Source organism: Chelonoidis abingdonii, chromosome 18 (genome assembly GCF_003597395.2).
Source record: "Chelonoidis abingdonii isolate Lonesome George chromosome 18, CheloAbing_2.0, whole genome shotgun sequence".
Classification (NCBI taxonomy): Eukaryota; Metazoa; Chordata; order Testudines; family Testudinidae; genus Chelonoidis; species Chelonoidis abingdonii.
Window position 1 is genome coordinate 10,927,481 of NC_133786.1, and position 17,060 is coordinate 10,944,540.

A 17,060-nucleotide genomic window follows, 5' to 3' on the forward strand; every position below is an offset into this window, starting at 1 on the left:
AATGTAGCAGCACTACTTGGCGATGGAAGGTTTGAGGTGTGAGCTGTGGGGAAAAAATGCATTGCAACCCATGGGAAACACTGCAAAATGTACCGTACCAAGAGTGCAGGCTGCTGCTTCCATTTTTGTTCTGTTAAGTGTGTAATGAGAGAGGGAGACAAGAGGCTCCCACGCCATCTCAGTGAAGAATGATACTGATGTGGCACGAGCTCCAGCCTTTTGTTGGCTCAAGTTGCTGTTTCTTAGCAGTAGCAGCTGCCAGTCCCCCACAGTCAAGGGCTGCTGGGGCAGTTCAGACTGAGCTTGGAAATAGAACATGCCTGAGCAGCGCTGTCTGCTGCATTTTTCTAACTCAAAAATCAGGTTCAGGAAGCTGGCCCTTGAACGTTAGCAATGAAACTGACCAAAATGAGTGAGGTAACAAAAATTGTCAGAGGAGCCTCCCTGAGTCACGTGCAAATATAATTCCTTCACCAGAAGGAAAGTCCTTTCCCAGCATAACACAAACTGCTGCAAGGAAGGACAAGCAGGGATAGCATCCGGTCATTCCACCTTGGACAGAGGGAGAGTGGGATAGAGAAGAGCTGATTGTCCTGCAGCAGTGAGGTGAGGGAGGGGAGGAAATGGAGCTATGCAAGCACTAGCTGCAGAATGTGTTTTGGGGGCCAGCTCTCCCTGTGTAGCTAAGGGAATGTGCAGCTATGGCTGAGCAAGTGGAGAGGGAAGTGTAACACACTATTTTGGCTGGTTTGCACATTTAGAAAAAACGTTATGGCACAAAGGAGATTCACCAACAGGCAGAGAGCAAGCAGAGGCTCATCAGACACGGAGTGAAGGTTCAGTACAGTTCTCTCCTGCAAACAGTACAGCACAGTAGTCATTTCTCAGACTGGTTATTTCAGACACTTTGGTCTAGTGGTGTTCACCCACAGTCTTGGTTAAACAAGAACAGAGGTAATTTCACAACCCGTGCCCTCCCACTTCTCAACCTCAAGCCAGGTTCTATTCTACCACCCCAACAAGCCATCAGTGGTAGCAAATCAGAGCCTAAGGGCTTGCAAACTGCCAGGTAAGGCTGTGCTGAAATGGGTGAAACCTACAGCGGGTTTGAGGGGGAAAGGAAGAGCAGCTTCATTGACAAAAATATACAGCAGAATTCTACAGTAACAAGCACAGAAGGTTACCTTGTAGAATAATCACTGCAAGGAGCAAGGCCCTTCCTCTAGGATACTGAAGTATTCTTTGGAGAAGGTTGGTTCTGGATGCATGTGGAAGGGACCTGTGCTACAGAGCATGCATAAGCCTGTATTGTTGGCTATGCTCTTCTCCTGTCAAACATCAGCTAACTGTAGTAAGTAACCAAAAGATCTTGCTCTCAAACCTGGTACAAATTATCATGGGATGTTCATATCTTGCCTACAACTCAACTGAAAAGACACTAGACATCTTGACTGTGTATCTCAGGTGGACTACCTGCCCTCAGCCTGTGTAGAGGGAGAAAAGTCCATCTGTTTTGGATAGTCCCCCAAGAGGACAGAGCTGATCTCCCCTGAGGTTCCCCTACTCTTTCCAGCAGCACTCAAGAGACCCCTTATCCAGCAAGGTCCTGGGTGGAAGAGGAAGGACACTGACCCTCCGAAGTGATTGACATTAAGCTCTATTAGCTTATGTGGTGAGAGAAGCACTGGTCATTTTAGCTTTGGGCTGGATTTGGAGAGAAGAGATTGGAAGAGATTTCTTCCAATTCCACATTCCAGTGCTGAACGATGGAAAAGCCACCATCTGCCTTGCTCCAACTCCTCTCCATTCTGGTAACTGCTAGCTGCATGGCAAGTGATGTGTCTAAGCCCTGGAATGCAAAGCTACCAGGAAGAGGCATGGACTCCGAGGCCATAGGAGAGGGAAGCATGCCCTGTTCCTAGGTAGTGGTAGAAAAGAGATCCTCTCTTGTGTACTTAGCATTCTAATGAACAGAAATTTGGACGGAGGGTTGCCATTGTATCTGATGCTCAACCTCACTCTGCCTCGGCATTACTCCTCCTGTTCTGAGGAGCTAAAGGGGAAGTGAGCTGAAGGCAACGTTGTACATGTTAATGGTGTTGTCATGCTACTGTGCTTCACGTTTCTAGCCACCACTGGAAGCAAAAGAGCCACAGCACCCTGAGAGAGGCTGTTTTTGTGAGAGTTCATGCCCAGAGCTGCCAAGTTAGGCAGTGAATCTCTTGGATGCTTACCTGACCCATATCCAGCTCTATTATTGTTTCATTCCAATGAAGAGCTGGACCTTCCTCCTTACTTGCATAGGAATCACTGCAGACTCCTCACAGAATGTCTTGCAGTGCACATCAGCCAACTGGGGTTACGGTCTTGACTGCAGCTGTCCATTTGTAACAAACAATCCCCCTCCTATAAAAATGTAGGTTAGGAAAATTAGCTGACAACTAAGCATATACACAAAGAGGAAATATTGGGCTGAACTGTCCCCTTCACATCTGAGTAAATTTTTGACTCCTTGGAATTGTCTGGCTTTAAATGGGAGAAGAATTTGGCTTGCTGTACCTGACTGATCATTACCTGTTTATATTTGGGATGGGAACATGGGTCCGTTTAAGGGCTGCTGCTGGTGACACAAGCATTATTTCCACAGAGCAGCTTTCAGGATAGAGCTCAGTAAAGCCAACACATTATACCTGCAGCAAAAACCATCTCTTCCTTTTAAACTGTGCATTAAAAAATACATTTGTGTAGAAGGTTACACTCTACTAGAGATGCACCCTTTCTGTCCATAGATTTTGTCTAAACTGGTGTAATTTCCAGTTCGGGTAGACATACCCGCTACCTCTGATCAAGATAACATGGGCATAGCTACTTGAGCTAGAAATTACAGCTCCTGAGTGAGAGAGATCTGAGATAGGAAACTGGTTCCAAATTGGCATTGGCGATTTAACCATGCAATCAGCTTTACCAGAGGGCAAAGTAGTCAAAGCTGGAGCGTTCATGCCAGGGTTAGATCATGACATTCACAACTACCGTCCAAGATTAAAGTATTTACATACTATATATGCTGATTTTGAAACTGTGGTTCAGGCTTTAGCTTTTGCTGCATAGGGAGTTCAGAGTTGTGTGACCTTGATTCTAATTATTTTGGCTTATCTATTTTAAACCCATTTTTTTAATCGTGATTCTTCCTAGCTAATGGGTGACTTGTACTATACATTAAGGATTGAACCCTTCCAAAAGCATGGTTGCATTATAGTCAAGTACATAGGCTGAAATTGTTTCCATTCTTTCTCCACCCCGCTCTAACAGGAATACAACATTCCCACTAACGCCAAAGTTTTGAAATGAGTCTAGGAGTGTTTGCCTACCCATCTTCCTCCTCTGCTCCCAGCTCTCCCACAGCTGAACTGCACACTTATCCTAGGATGATGGCTGTTTTATAAATGAGTAAGTCTTGGGTTTATGTAACTAGGCCCCCATTTTCAAACACAGGCACGGACACTACTGCCCAAAATACCCGTTTTCAGGTAAGCACCATTGGGCAGAGTGTAGGTACCTAATTTAGGCAGCCAAGTTTGAAAACTGGGTTTAGCAAGCAAACTCCTTTTTTCTCCACATACGGAAGGATTAGAGCTGAGAATCGGGGTCCCAGATGATCTGCCCTTCTACCCCTCCCTCCAGCGCTGCAGCATCTGACGCAGCACTATTTAGGCCATTCGCTCTTTATGTTAGTTTGTGTATATTATATCTGGCTGGTGCTTTAGCTGCAGCATGAAGAGGAGTGGAGTGGAAGGATAAACCCTTTAAAAATCTATTTCACAATTGGTCAGCCACTGAAAATCAAACCAAACTGTTCTGCCTATGAACCTGATTGGTTACTCACAGTGGAAGAATGAGGGCCTGTGGGGGCAGAATGCCAAACAAAGGCTACGAACCTCCCCCCACAGGTCAGCAGGGCAATAAATGTGTCTGCCCATGTGTTGAGGCTAGGTCAAAACAGGCGAGCTTCAGAGAGAAGAGTCCAGGGTGAAAACTAACCTTCACCTCAGCTGTACTTACAGTATCCTCCCTTCCATGTATCTCTGTCTCCATTTTACCACTAGAAAGCTCTGCTAGATTATCAACAGACTTTTAACCATAAGCACACCTCAGGCTGGAAGTTTCAGAGGACCCTAAAGTAGTCAGGCACCCAACTCCCATTGAACTGCAATAGGATTTGGGTACCTAACTCTTTTAGTCTCCTTTAACCTTAATTCTGGCTCCCTATTGACATTAAATAATCTACTTCAACCCCTAATGCGAGAGGCAAAGAAATGGGTGTGTTTCTTCACTGCAAGTGGAGCAGAGAAGCAAAGGGTGAGGATCTGAATTTAAAAAAGGCTAGCTAAGCAGAGCTATGAGACAACAAAGGATACACTAGCTGAAAGCCAGACAGGAATTATTGCCAGTGGGCCAGGAAAAGCTTCCTGACACTAAGGGCTTCTCTATATGTAAAGTTGCACTGATTTCACTAACAATATGATGTTGAAGTGATGTCACTGCATGTGTAGACACTTTTAACCATTTAGCTTATAAATTTACAGGCTGGGGATACACCATTTTGAAACTGGTTATGAATGGATACACAGTAATCTGCAGCAGTTTAACTAAAGCAGCACAAGTTTGTGTAGGCCTGTGATCTGCTGGATGGAACAGACTCTTCCAGGGAAGCTGTGGCTCTTGGACAAAACTCTAGAAAATGGACTGCTGGGGTAAGGGGTAGACTAGATGAACAGATCTTTAACTGGCTGGAGGAGACACTGAAAGGCCTGTATCAGAGGGGTAGCCATGTTAGTCTGGATCTGTAAAAGCAGCAGAGTCCTGTGGCAACTTATAGACTAACAGACGTTTTGGAGCATGAGCTTTCGTGGGTGCATCTGATGACGTGGGTATTCACCCACGAAAGCTCATGCTCCAAAACGTCTGTTAGTCTATAAAATGCCACAGGATTCTTTGCTGCTTTGAAAGGTCTGTGCCTATGATAAACAAACCCATCCTCATCACAGCAGGAGGCACTGACCGGCCTCAACTTCCAGCCTTGGTCTCTTCTTTCCTCAGTGCTAGGGGCTCACGCTCACTCTACGTTGCCCATTTCAGCAACAGCTTCTGGCTCCATCAGGAAATGCCAGGGAGACGTACAGTTTTAAGCAGCATTAAGTTAAATAAATAAGTATAAATACAATAAATTATGTAAAGCAGTACATTCCCTAGGTTCCTGGGCATGTTTTCGTCTATAGTCCTTTGCCTTATCTTTCTCCCCCTTCGCCGGTAGTCTGCTAAGATAGTCATGGTTTGAATTTAAGAGTCCCGGTCATACAAGACACCAACATGCCCCCCAGACAGCTTCAATACCTCCCCAGCCAAACTAGGCAGCTAGCACATTTTTAGGAGGCGTGTGTAATAAATGGCTTAGTCAAACGCCTTCTAGAGCTGCATAGGCCAGTGCGATATGGTGCCGGAAGGGCCAGCTGCTCACCTTGCTCTTTCAGCGCATGCAGAAGCTAGAGATGAAGCAGATCTGCTAGATCACCCAGTACTCAATACTACCCCTACACGGGGCTGTGTCAGGTGATCTCACCTGCTTGAGAAAATCCTTCCAGAGTCAGAGATGGTGGAGATAGAGGGTCCATAGACCAAATAATCCAATTGGTAAGGCAAGATGGGGAAGCATGTTAGTCACCACCGCGAATCCCCTCTATCCTTTCACCACGTAAAGGGATGTGCCACTGTCAGAGCTTGATCCTGAGAGCTGCTGATCACCTGCAGTGTGGGTTAGTGCACAAGACTGATGACGTGGGGTTGTACTCCTGGCTCTACCAGTGAAACACCTCATGTCACTGCTTTGTGACTCAGTTTCCCCATCTGTAAATAAGGACAATGATACTCATCCAGTTTTGCAAAGCACAACATAAAGACATGGTGTCATTCTGCTGTCAGCGTGACTTGTGTGTGCTCAGTACCTCAGGATCAGGCTCTAACCGTGATGGGTTCCCATTTGTTTAGTGCGTCCAGTAATAACTCCTAAATCTTTGCCCTTGCTTCTAGTCCCCTCCAGTCACCAAAGCTTGCTCAAACGTCATGGGCTCAGGTATGGCATTTTCAAGTCCCCAGCGACTGCGCTGTGTCCCTCTCCTGCTCCTCCAAGACACAACAAAACATGCCCATCTGCTGTGGGATTCATACCCAGACAGACATCTCACCAGCTGCCGAGCTAACATGCTGAGCCCAGGACATGACATACCACACCCCTCAGGCTTCCTCTCTTGACCTCTGCTGGGTTAAAATGCCCGATCATTAAAAATCAATTCGTTTAAATGACCTTTCAAAATAAATACAAATGCAACAGCCTAAGCTGCCTGCTGCGTGGATGCCCCATAGCTGCCACTATTGATACCCCCGGCCTACCCTCATTCTAAAAGGTTCGCCACAATACAACAGGAAATGCACCAAAACTTCCCCTGTTTACAGCATCTTTCTAACAATGACTATTACCTGTGTGGCCGGGCCTTTCTTCCACCCCACTTCTAACATCTCCAGGGATCAGCAATGCAACTGGAGGGTGGGTGGCTTCCTGATACAGATCTATTCAATCCATTTAATTGCAATTGTGGTTTCTCTTTTTTGTAAAAGGAAGCTGCTCCCTCTCCTTGTGAGTTTCCACCAGAGGTAAGATGTATGTAAGTAGATACTGGTACATGCCAAATGCCCTCACCTAGCTCACTTTTTTTTTCTTTTTTGACAGAAGGGGTTTAAAAATAGTGAGCAACAAGAAAAAAAACAACAGGGTGTTCTATCAAGTCAGAGCCACTAGGCTTTACTTGCCTCTGAGTGGGAAGTGAGCACAGATAGCCCTTTCAGCACAGCTGCAGCTCCTTAGCACAGGGGTGGCGCATTGACAGGAACACAAACGCATGGAGAGTTGAGGAAAACAGCATGTAAAGGGGACGTTGTCAAGTGAAAAAGAACCAAAGGACCAAATTCACTGACTTCAATGAGATATGCCAGGGTCTGGATTTAGCCAGGAATACTGAGTAACAACCCATGTCAGCGCCCCTCTACTTTGCCATTAATGTAACTTCTATTAATAAAAAGTGAAATGTTTCACTGAGAAAATCTGGTTCAGTTTCTGTGCTTTACTTAGCAAAATTAGGCTGGCCAGTTTAATGACGAGTTGCACCCCTGCTACAGCATTCTAGCAGAGGGCTCAGAACAAACCCCATTCACTACTGAATGAGAGTAGTTTCCTAGAGAACTCTCATGGCTCAAAGCCTGCTCAATTCAGTAGGCTACTCCCACAAGGGACTGATGTCTTCTAGCAAAATCCTCCTCGTCCTCAATGGAGCAAGGTAAAGTTGACAATGTCCCCTTTAAATACCTGTTCAACATTCAGGTACCCTCAGGTGGGAAGAGAGAGGAGGAGGGGCATTTGCTCCAATTCTTCCCTTTAAAACAAACAGGCAAACAAAGTCAGGAATACACAGAAGAGAGGTGCATGGGAACAGGTAAGCATGAGCTGCACTCTCCCGGACAGTGCCTCAGTGCTGGGAAAGCACAGCCCCGCCATCGCATCCTGTCCTACCCCAGAGACGCTCCAGTTCAGCCAGTGTTGGAGGTCTGCACCCACGCTTCTCCTCCTCAGTACATAGGCTTTTTTCCTCTTTTAAAATCTGTATATAATATATATATATATATTTATATTCTGTATATATATATTTATATGATCTATATACACATATTGCACACAATCCTCTGGCCTCCTGTGTTCGCCTCTGTTAGTGGAAATGCTTCCGTTTCTCCTCTGCTTCCGACCCGTAGTCGCGTGACCCGATGCCATTCTGAAGGTTTACTAGTGAATCCTTCATCTGCAAGACAAAAGCTACCCTGAGTGTTTGACTGCTGTAAAGTCTTGGAGACGCTGGGGCTTTGAACCTAGCCTCCCCACCGCGATCTGGTGAAAGGTGTTCCTATTGCACTCCTTGGCTTGGTACCAGAGTGCCTGGCCTGGAAGCGACAGGGAGTGAGAGGTGCGTGGCCAGCCGGGCAGATGGAGCAGAGAGCGACAGCTAGGATCTAGGTTTCTGACAGATATATGTTATTAAAACAATAATGGAAGCAAAAGCATGTTACAAACTGCAAAGTCTGTACAGACAGCCCCTCTCTGTGGGGGAGGGTGGACACCGACCAGCAAACAGGTAGCGGGGACAGGGCAGGAGTGTTCAAAAACATCATCCCCCTGCTCTAAAGTGCCCTAAAGGATCTCCAGTGCTCACACGGAACAGACCTCCTCTCTCTTTAAGGTCTCATGTGGAAGACATGCAGTCGGTAAGCTGCATGGGAGTCAATCTGTCTATATTACCATGGGACTGTGGAGGGCTGAGTGGATCAAACTGGGATGTGAACACCAAGCATTCCAGCCCTGATGCTACATCCACCGTCTGGCCTAGGGTACTCGGTGAAGGAGAAGCTCCAGAATTCAGGATTGCTCTGAAGGTGTCAAAGCTTACCTGCTTGCACTAGTCCTGTTTGAAGATGGGCCTGAAGGATCATGATGTGCATGTGGGGACAGCTAGAGACAGCCTGGGTAAGGATCTAGACAGACAGCAGGGTGGTTGTAGAAGTGTTCCACCCAGTCTCATGTAATTGGAATTTCTGGAGCAAGTGGCTGGGAGATGCTGTTCTCACCTGGTCTAGAAGCATCACGGAGGATTTGATGATCTCACGCCACTTCTGTAGCTCTGTGTCATGATACTTCTGCTGGGACTCTAGCAACTGAGCCCATTCTGACTGAGACTGGGGTAGCCTGTCAGATGCACATGAAACACAAATAGTTTGGCTCTGGAGAAGCAAGGGGTGGGACGGATATAGGAGAGTTCCTGGCTGCTGAGTAAAAGGATGTCATTGACGATTCACCTCAAAGCCAGAGCAAACCCCCCACCCCTTCCACACTCTTTCATTCATAAAACTTCCACCCCCCACACACTGTCTTCCTTGGAAACCTCTGCCCAACCTCAGCTTCAGTGAAGATGCTTTGAAATGAACATTTCCAGATGTATGCAGTTGTGCCGGTCCCAGGATATTAGAGAGAAAAGTTGGGTGAGGTAATTCTTTTATTGGCCCAATTTCTGTCAGTGAGAGAGACAAGCTATATATATATAAAATATCCAACAACAACTACATGCGTGAAACCAGACAATCACTACACTCTCGAATGAACTCACGAAGGAAAATGATAAAAGACAAAAACACCACATTACCTGTGGGTGAATATTTTCCTCCAAGTGATCATGCTTTATCTGATCTATCAGTCGCCATCCTCAAAAGAAACATGCACAACGCTTTCAAAAGACGAACCTGGGAGCTTAAATTCATAACTTTGCTAGACACTAAAAATCATGGTCTTAATAAAGACACTGGATTTATGGCTTATTACAACAATCTGTAACCCCTTCACCCCCCTTTTTGTCCTATGACTACAGGGATGTTAACAGGTCACATTACCTTGAATGGGTCCTTAGAATGTGTGCTAACTACTTATAGTAAACGATTTGTTCAATCTTATATTTAGCTGTGACACTCTGAGTACCTTTCCCAGACCTGAAGAAGAGCTTTGTGTAGCTCAAAAGCATGTCTCTCTCACCAACAGAAGTTGGTCCAATAAAAAAATATTACCGCCCCCACCTTCTCATTTTAAGCGGAAGCACCCAAGTGTCTCAGGAGACTCTCCCGTTTTCAAAAATGTCCAAGGCACTTAGGAGATGAAGTCTCATTCAAAATCAATGGAACGTATGCTCTTAAGTCTCTTTTGAAAATTTTATCCATGATCATCTGAAGTTGCTTAAGTTCTGGCACTTTTGGAGAACACAGTGAGACCAGTGGATAGTTCCTCATATCCCCCTCTTCTCCCCACACATTTTACTAACAATATGCCCAAACAGGGTATCTTGGTCCAAAGATCTCAAAATGCTCTGCACTCAATTAATTATACACCACAGCACTCAACCCGCATCCAGATAAGGTAGGTACTGTTAACTGCATTTTAGACATGGAAACAGAGCCACAGAGGGGAGAGGTGACAATACTTGCTTGAGGTCACACAACAGAGTCAATAGCAAAGTCAGGAATGGAACACAGGAGTCCTGACTCCCTCTACACATTACACCACACTCCCTTTTCTGAGCCAAAAACAAGCCCTAGGTGACCCTTGGCTTGCTGTCCCATGCTGTAACCATTGGAGAGTACTGCTCATCTAGCAGAGTCTATAGCAGGAAAGGCCTGATTCTCACCCCCAGTGTAAGCCTCAGCTTGCTTGGTTCCAGTTCAAATAATGGGTCTTCCCTTTAGTGTGTAGGGCTGGGAAAGGGGCAACTGGGCAGCTCTAGGCTGTGGAGTTTTGGAAAAGCCACCCATGTCTACACGAAGCAATGGTTAACGAGGGGCAAAAATCAATAAAATGCAAAGTTACTTTTCCGGTAGCCGCAGGCTCTGCCATGCGGTGAGGGTCTGGGTGGTGTATTCCAACATCCAAAGTTTGTAGAACAGCATCATATTGAGAATAACCAACAGCACCAGACTGGGAAGGAGAAAAAAGACACTGGTGGAAACATCCCCAACTATAATACATCATTCAAGCCCCACCCTAGAAAATGCCCCAAAGGTCCCAGGGTACTGGCTGCCTTAGTCAGCTGATGGGAGTGGCAGTCTGGCCTGGATAAGAACTGGGTGACCAGGACCTGAAGCTTTAATTGAGAAAGAGAAAGAGAGCAGACAGAAGTTCATGAAATGAACACAACTAGAGGCGGAGCAATGGGGAGACTGACAGATCAGCTCAGACAACGAATATACCAAGTTTGGTGGATTAGGATTCCAGCTCAGTGGGTGCCGAGTTTTATCGGATACTGAGACAAGCAGGTGAAAAACACACGAGTAAAGAGGTAAAAAAGAGACAGTACCTGAAACAAATCCTAATGGGAGCAGGAAAGAGAAAAGATGGAGGAGCTAGAGGTTAGAAACACCAGCACAGCGACAGGAGAAACTGAGGGGCAACGTCTGGTGGATACATATAATACACAGAAGGGAAGGAAAGAAAAGGTAGAGGAAGGACAGGAGAGAGAAGGGAAGAAAGCTGTAGCTGCATGCATGTTTCTCTAAGGACAATGCTCTTCTTTCTCTAGCAGCACAGCAGAGGTTGAGTGATGCCTGCAGATCACCACACTTAGGGCACCTGCACATGGTATTGTCCGGATTATAAATTCACATTTCAAGTTGCAAGCACCTCTTTCTCTGTTTGCACCAAGCTGCATGAGAGGAGCCTGACGGCACAGCATGCCAACCAATGCTCTGACTTTATACAAGGTTGCAGCAACCTGGCATTTGTGGTTGTTATATCTATTAGATGCATCAGCAGCTCAGATAAAAGATGCCAACCAAGATGGGAGGCTTTTAATTACCATATTTGGGGCTGCCTGTGAACATCCCCACAGCTTCAGAACCAGTGGGCCAACCCCATTTCTCTGGTACAGGGTTCTGGCTAATGGCCATTGGCGAGATATAGCATTCTGAAAATATTACAAACGCTTTGATCTCTGGTGCACCAGTTTGGAAGCAGATGCATTGGTAGCCTCTAAGTCATTCCAGTCAGACAGCTGTCTGATAGCCTATTAACAGGGATTATTCTATATTGATCTTTTGTGCTTTCTTACCTAAACGGTTGGATGTGCCAGGTGCATCCAGAAGAAAGTGTTTTGGTAGAGAAGGTACTGCTATGTCCAGCAGCAAACATCTGCCATGCTGCCAGATACACCAGGTCAGTCTAACTGCAGATATCTGCAGCACTGCCAAATGTGCATCTAGCTGATGATGCCTACCACGGTGCCAGAATTATTGAGCACATCCAGCAGGAAGTATCTGGCTTGCCACTAGATGTACCAGCTCTGTCAGAAAGTGTCTTCAGCCTTATCCCAGCCAGGACCAGGAAGTGCAGAAAAAGAGGCACAGCAATTTAAAAAGTAAAATTCAAATGGTAAATTCAAATTTTCCAAACCTCTGAAAAGGCTGGTTGAGTTTGGGGGAAAAAGAATGGGGTTGTTCTTACTTTATTCAAACTGGTTCAGAGGATCCTCTGTTATTAGGATCATGTTTCAGTTAGGTTAAGTCCTGGGGAAGATTTTCCTCTCTGTACAGGTCACAGTAAATCATTAATACTTTGTCAGGTGCCTGTACAGTGACTTTCCTCCCAAAGTCATTTACACATGAGTGCATTAATCTCCCAACAGCCTAAGTGGCAGGTAAGCATCAGGACTCCCATTTTATAGGTGGGTAAATGAAGACTGAAAGAGGTCTTGTCGCTGGACCAAGCTTGTTTGGATCATCTGTGCATTTCTAAGGAGCCCACCGCTGTGGTAGCCATTGCAAAATAAATGGCAGAGACAGGACTAAAACCCAGCAGTCCTGATTCTTAATAGCTGCTATGACCATTGTACAGGCACACCCAGTTCTCACCAATCCATCCCCCGACTTTTTCTCTTCTAAGAAATCTGTTTATAATTTTAAGATTTCTTAGAAATCTCTTCCTAATGGGCTGATTTCCTTCCAATATGGAATTTCTCCAGAACGCTGGAACATACATATTTGCAAGTAGCCAAGAAGGTTTCACACTGGAATGTGATGAGAGGAAAATAGGTAGCAAAACGACTGGTCACATACAACAAAAACTAACGTAAATAAATAACAAGAAAATAATAAAATAAATAAAATAATAAAAACGTTGTTGGAGTAGTAGTAATGTAGTACCTTTAACATTATCACTACGGTATAACAGTTTACATGACAAATGCACCACACTTTTACTTTCCTGGGAACTGCTGGGTTCTTTGTGTGTGGTACCAAGTAGGTAATTAAAAAAATTACAGTCTCTGCATAACTTGTGCAAAATCCTTAATTTGTCAAATGTCTAAACCAAGACCCTGGATGCAATAAAAAGAACCTGTTTTATTCCTCGCTTTCCAAAAATGTTTCTGTAATTTACAATCCTTTCTCTTCAGTCATTATTTATGGGGTCTCATGTTCATATTCGTTTCTCTGGCCTCTCATTGGCTTAGCCTCCCTTCTCCTCTGTTGACTATAGATTTCCCCCTCCCGACACAGCCTGCCCTTTCCCCAGTGCTCTGGTGAACAAAGTGTACTCTGGAGCTGAGCTACCTCCTAGGACTTCTGGGAATGTGTAGGAATGCAGGGTTGTGCCTGGCTGAGAGCAAGGTCAGGCCTGGGTGGGGAAGGGAGTAGGTTGGATAAAGAAAGAACTGGATAGGCATCTGAGTCACAACATTGAGATGTGGATCGTCCCCAGCAGGAGCTGACCCAAACCTTTGACCAGAGCTAGAATTCAACTATATGGAACATTTATGAGGTGCTTTTTAAAAGGTTAATTTATTTAGTTTTTGCTTTTGGGGCAGCTTCTGCTGGAGATGATCCACATCTCAACATGGTGACTCAGACTCCTATCCGGTTCCTTCTTTATCCAACCCACTCCCTTCCCCCTAGAGAAAGGAGGACCCAAGGAGAAAGACTGAGCAAGCTAGGAGGGCGTAAGGAGTCACTCACACACAGCTGATAATGACCAGCAGTTTGGAGACGCTCTGGAGATGGAAGCCACTGGGACTGTCCTCAGGGATATGCCGCGTCTGCGTGGAACCTGAGGGAAAGCATTTGTCATGCATTTAAGTTATGTCCTAGGAAGAGCTCAATTCCTATCCTCTCCACACTCCTAAATACCACTCCAACAATCACCCGAGGCTGCAATCCACTGCACCCCTACCTCTAAGAGGGGTCTAGCCCCCAGCCCCACTCCACCCCTGGCCCCCAGAGGGGCCCAGCTCCACCCCATAACCATCCTCGAAGAGCCTAGCATCTAGCTAGCAATTCCATACCTGCCACATGCTTGATGCGATGCACAACCTCCTCATCTGTGGGGGTGGTGACAGGACTCAGCACCTCTTCCAAGTGTGGCACCCGCAGGTGGGCGTGGGGCCGTTTCCTTCGGCGCAATGTGGATTGCTTGCTCATCTTCTCTTTGGGGGATTGTCTGTGGATCTCCGCTAGGTACATGCTCTCAGTTTTGGTCAGTTCGCTCTCTGCAGTGAGTCAGGCAACGTGTTTAATATCAAGGGAAAATAACTGAGGGTCACTCTATACAAGGTCACTTTCATAGAGGCTTGGGACCATAACAACACAGTTTCTGCCCAGTGCACCCTCTGGGCCAAAGCAGGGCCCAGCACTGGCAGCTTCAGAAGATGAAAGCAAGCACATCCATAATGCACCTGGCCGAATGTCTGGTGCTGACCACCTTGTGTTCATGCTAAAGCATTGAGATCTCACAATCCGCACATGTCAATGGGCAGTGCTAAATGTGAAGTAATATCATCATCCAGCTCTGTCTAAAACCCAGCCACGGTAGCTGACCCTTGCTAGTCCGCTGTTGTATCCCACACCACCAGACTGCCTGCAAGGACGCACGGGCACAAACCCTGATATCAACACACCTCGGCCCCTCGGTAATGGTGGAACTCGTGAGCTACTGCAGCTCTCACCTAAATGACGGAAATAATCTTCTAGGCCACTCCAGAAGTTTTTCTCGATGAAGGATTTCACAAGTCCCCATGGCTGCTTCCTGTAACGTAGCTCTGTAGAAACCCTGAGGGGAAAAAAGAACAAACCCAGTTACCCCTGAGCTGTCACCTCCTAATCTTTGCCCCCTGGATGCGATGGGGACAAGTGAACCCACAACCTACAAACCTTTGCTAAAGCAACAGAGCACGTGTTATTTCTCCCTCTCATGATTTCGATGGTGGCTCTGGCTGGGGCCTAGAGCGCCAAAATGCTGCCTGTGGCCCATTCCTGAAAGCCTCTCCTTGTGGCAGTTCTTTTCAGCCCAGTTTCAAAATCCCCCCCAGCAAGTCTGGATGTGTACTGGATATGCAGCCAAACACTCGGGCACTGATCCAAGCCCAGCCCAAACCTCCAAGGCTGCGGAATTTTACCCAGTACAAACCTGCTGGTAGCTCTGCTTCACCACTTGCCCTCTGAATCTCTCACAGCTCTGTGCTCTCTGTCGGCGCCTCCCATTGCCCACAAGATACAACTGATAGTACACAACAGCTGTCCCTATGAACCATTTATTCAAAGAGAGGCTCTCTGGCTCTCCGCCATCTCCCAACCCTAACCCACACTTCCTTTGCACCAACTATACTGTCTGCTCAAGGGGCAGTGGATTAGGTAGCCACCCCTCCTACCACTCTCAAGAGCTATGAGGAGGTTCTGCTTGCAAGGGATAAGGTCTGGGGGGCAAAGACAGGCTTTTTGCAGTCTCTCCACCCTTCCCTTGTAAAGCAGAGGGCAGGAGTTCAACCTTTGCTATTTGTAAAGTGCTTTGAGATCCTGGGAGGAAAGGTGCTCTCGAGGGGCCGGTGAATGAGTATTTTTCATCATCAACAAATCCACAGTCCCTCTGAGTACAGTACCTGAGTCGGCTTTTGTTTCTGGCGACACGAGTCAACGTGTAGCGGTTAATGGTGTAGAAATAATCATGGTAGGGGACGTCGTGAGTTAGCACCTCTGCGTCTATCACGTAGCACTCGCTTTCTTGGCTGGCTTTGTACATTGTCTGCGCAAAGCGGAGAGGAGAGCACAGGGAAGTGGTTAGTCTGGTCAGAGCGAGGCCAGGACAGAGCATGACTCCTCACTGCAATTGTGCAAAACAACATCTCATGCAGAAGTAAGAGCCACCTATGTGACCCTTTGTGTTAAGTTTTCTGTTAGCAGCTGAGTTTTCCTGGTGTGTATATTCATTAAAAAAAAAAAAAAAAATAAGCTCAAGTATTTCCCTATAGCGAATCTGAAATTGGAAATTTGATTATAATGTTCCAAACTCAAGCAGTTTGGGTTAGTTACATACCTAATCCCATCAGAAACAACACCCCAACCGACTTACGTAACTGACGTTCCTCAATAAACTTATCTCTGGCTCTTTATATTGTACAAAAGGAAGAATTTGCAAATATTTGTAAACAACATAAATATCTGTTTCTTGGCATGAAGGCTAAGTAGCACTGCCTTACTGGATAGAATAATCAATTACTGAAGTCAATGGGCCCGATTCTCTATTGCCATATATGCTGCAAAATTACTTACACCAGTGCAAAATGAGTGTGAATCATTACCATTCTGGGTTTGGTAGCATTTCACAAAGGGTTTGCACTGGTGGAAATGGCTACATAAGGTGCAGGACAATGGACAGTCTAGTCCATTTACTTTACAAGGTAACTTCGTCACTTTAACAAGCCGGAGACCGTACAGACAAAGGATTCTCCAGAGATTTCATAAGACTTGTCTTCACCGCAAAGGTAATTCAAGTTCTACTATAATTTGAGTGTTGCCCCTAACTTGAGTCCCATCCACACAACAGAAACCCCTTGAGTGTGGAGATGTTTTTAACTCAAGTTGTCCTGTCGGAGGAGAGGAGATACAGGTTACAGATAAGTGAGCAGAACACATTAGCTGCCAAACCAATTACTCTGTGCAACTCAGGAGTTATTCTGCAGTGGGGCCACTCTCACTCGAACACAGCTAACTCAAGAGGAGTTAACTCTGCTGGGAAGACACAACCACTGGTGTCTCATGGACACCTCCCCCTCCCATCATGATAATGCAGGCCATGTCCTCCTCCACCAGGATAACACCTCTGTAGCAGCTGCAGCATTTGCTTACACAGGAAAACAACATGAAGGAAAGACCAAGCAGTGTCAGATTCTCTGTTGAGTGACAAGTGGTTTGTCCACTTGGGAATAAAATTATTTGCACTGGCTTCTTCTTCTCTTCATTTCATCTCCCCTTTTCCCCACTCTGGTCTGTGCCTCTCTCCCCTCACTCTGCCTTCTCACACATGATTCTCTGCTACCTGGCTGGCTTCCTTCTCCTTCCATTCTGCATATGCTTCCCTGTTGCATGGTCCTCTTCTTCACTTACAA

General features: G+C 46.1%; 1 protein-coding gene across 6 annotated transcripts in view; it reads right to left on the reverse strand.

Annotated features, from left to right (window-relative positions):
* Window positions 1-7,801: 7,801 nt before the first annotated feature.
* GRAMD1B (GRAM domain containing 1B) overlaps window positions 7,802-17,060 on the reverse strand; it is a 203,686-nt gene continuing 194,427 nt past the window's right edge. For 2 of the 6 annotated variants that reach the window (XM_032802336.2, XM_032802334.2), the window contains 7 exons: window positions 15,555-15,697; window positions 14,625-14,728; window positions 13,965-14,168; window positions 13,639-13,729; window positions 10,502-10,609; window positions 8,722-8,839; window positions 7,802-7,901 (listed from right to left, as the gene is read on the reverse strand). In XM_032802336.2, coding sequence (XP_032658227.1) covers window positions 7,812-7,901; window positions 8,722-8,839; window positions 10,502-10,609; window positions 13,639-13,729; window positions 13,965-14,168; window positions 14,625-14,728; window positions 15,555-15,697 — 858 coding nt within the window. In that variant the 3' untranslated portion in view covers window positions 7,802-7,811. Of the gene's footprint in view, window positions 7,902-8,115; window positions 8,629-8,721; window positions 8,840-10,501; window positions 10,610-13,638; window positions 13,730-13,964; window positions 14,169-14,624; window positions 14,729-15,554; window positions 15,698-17,060 lie in introns of those variants that run through there. The other 4 variants (XM_032802337.2, XM_032802335.2, XM_032802331.2 and 1 more) reach the window with 3 other exon arrangements.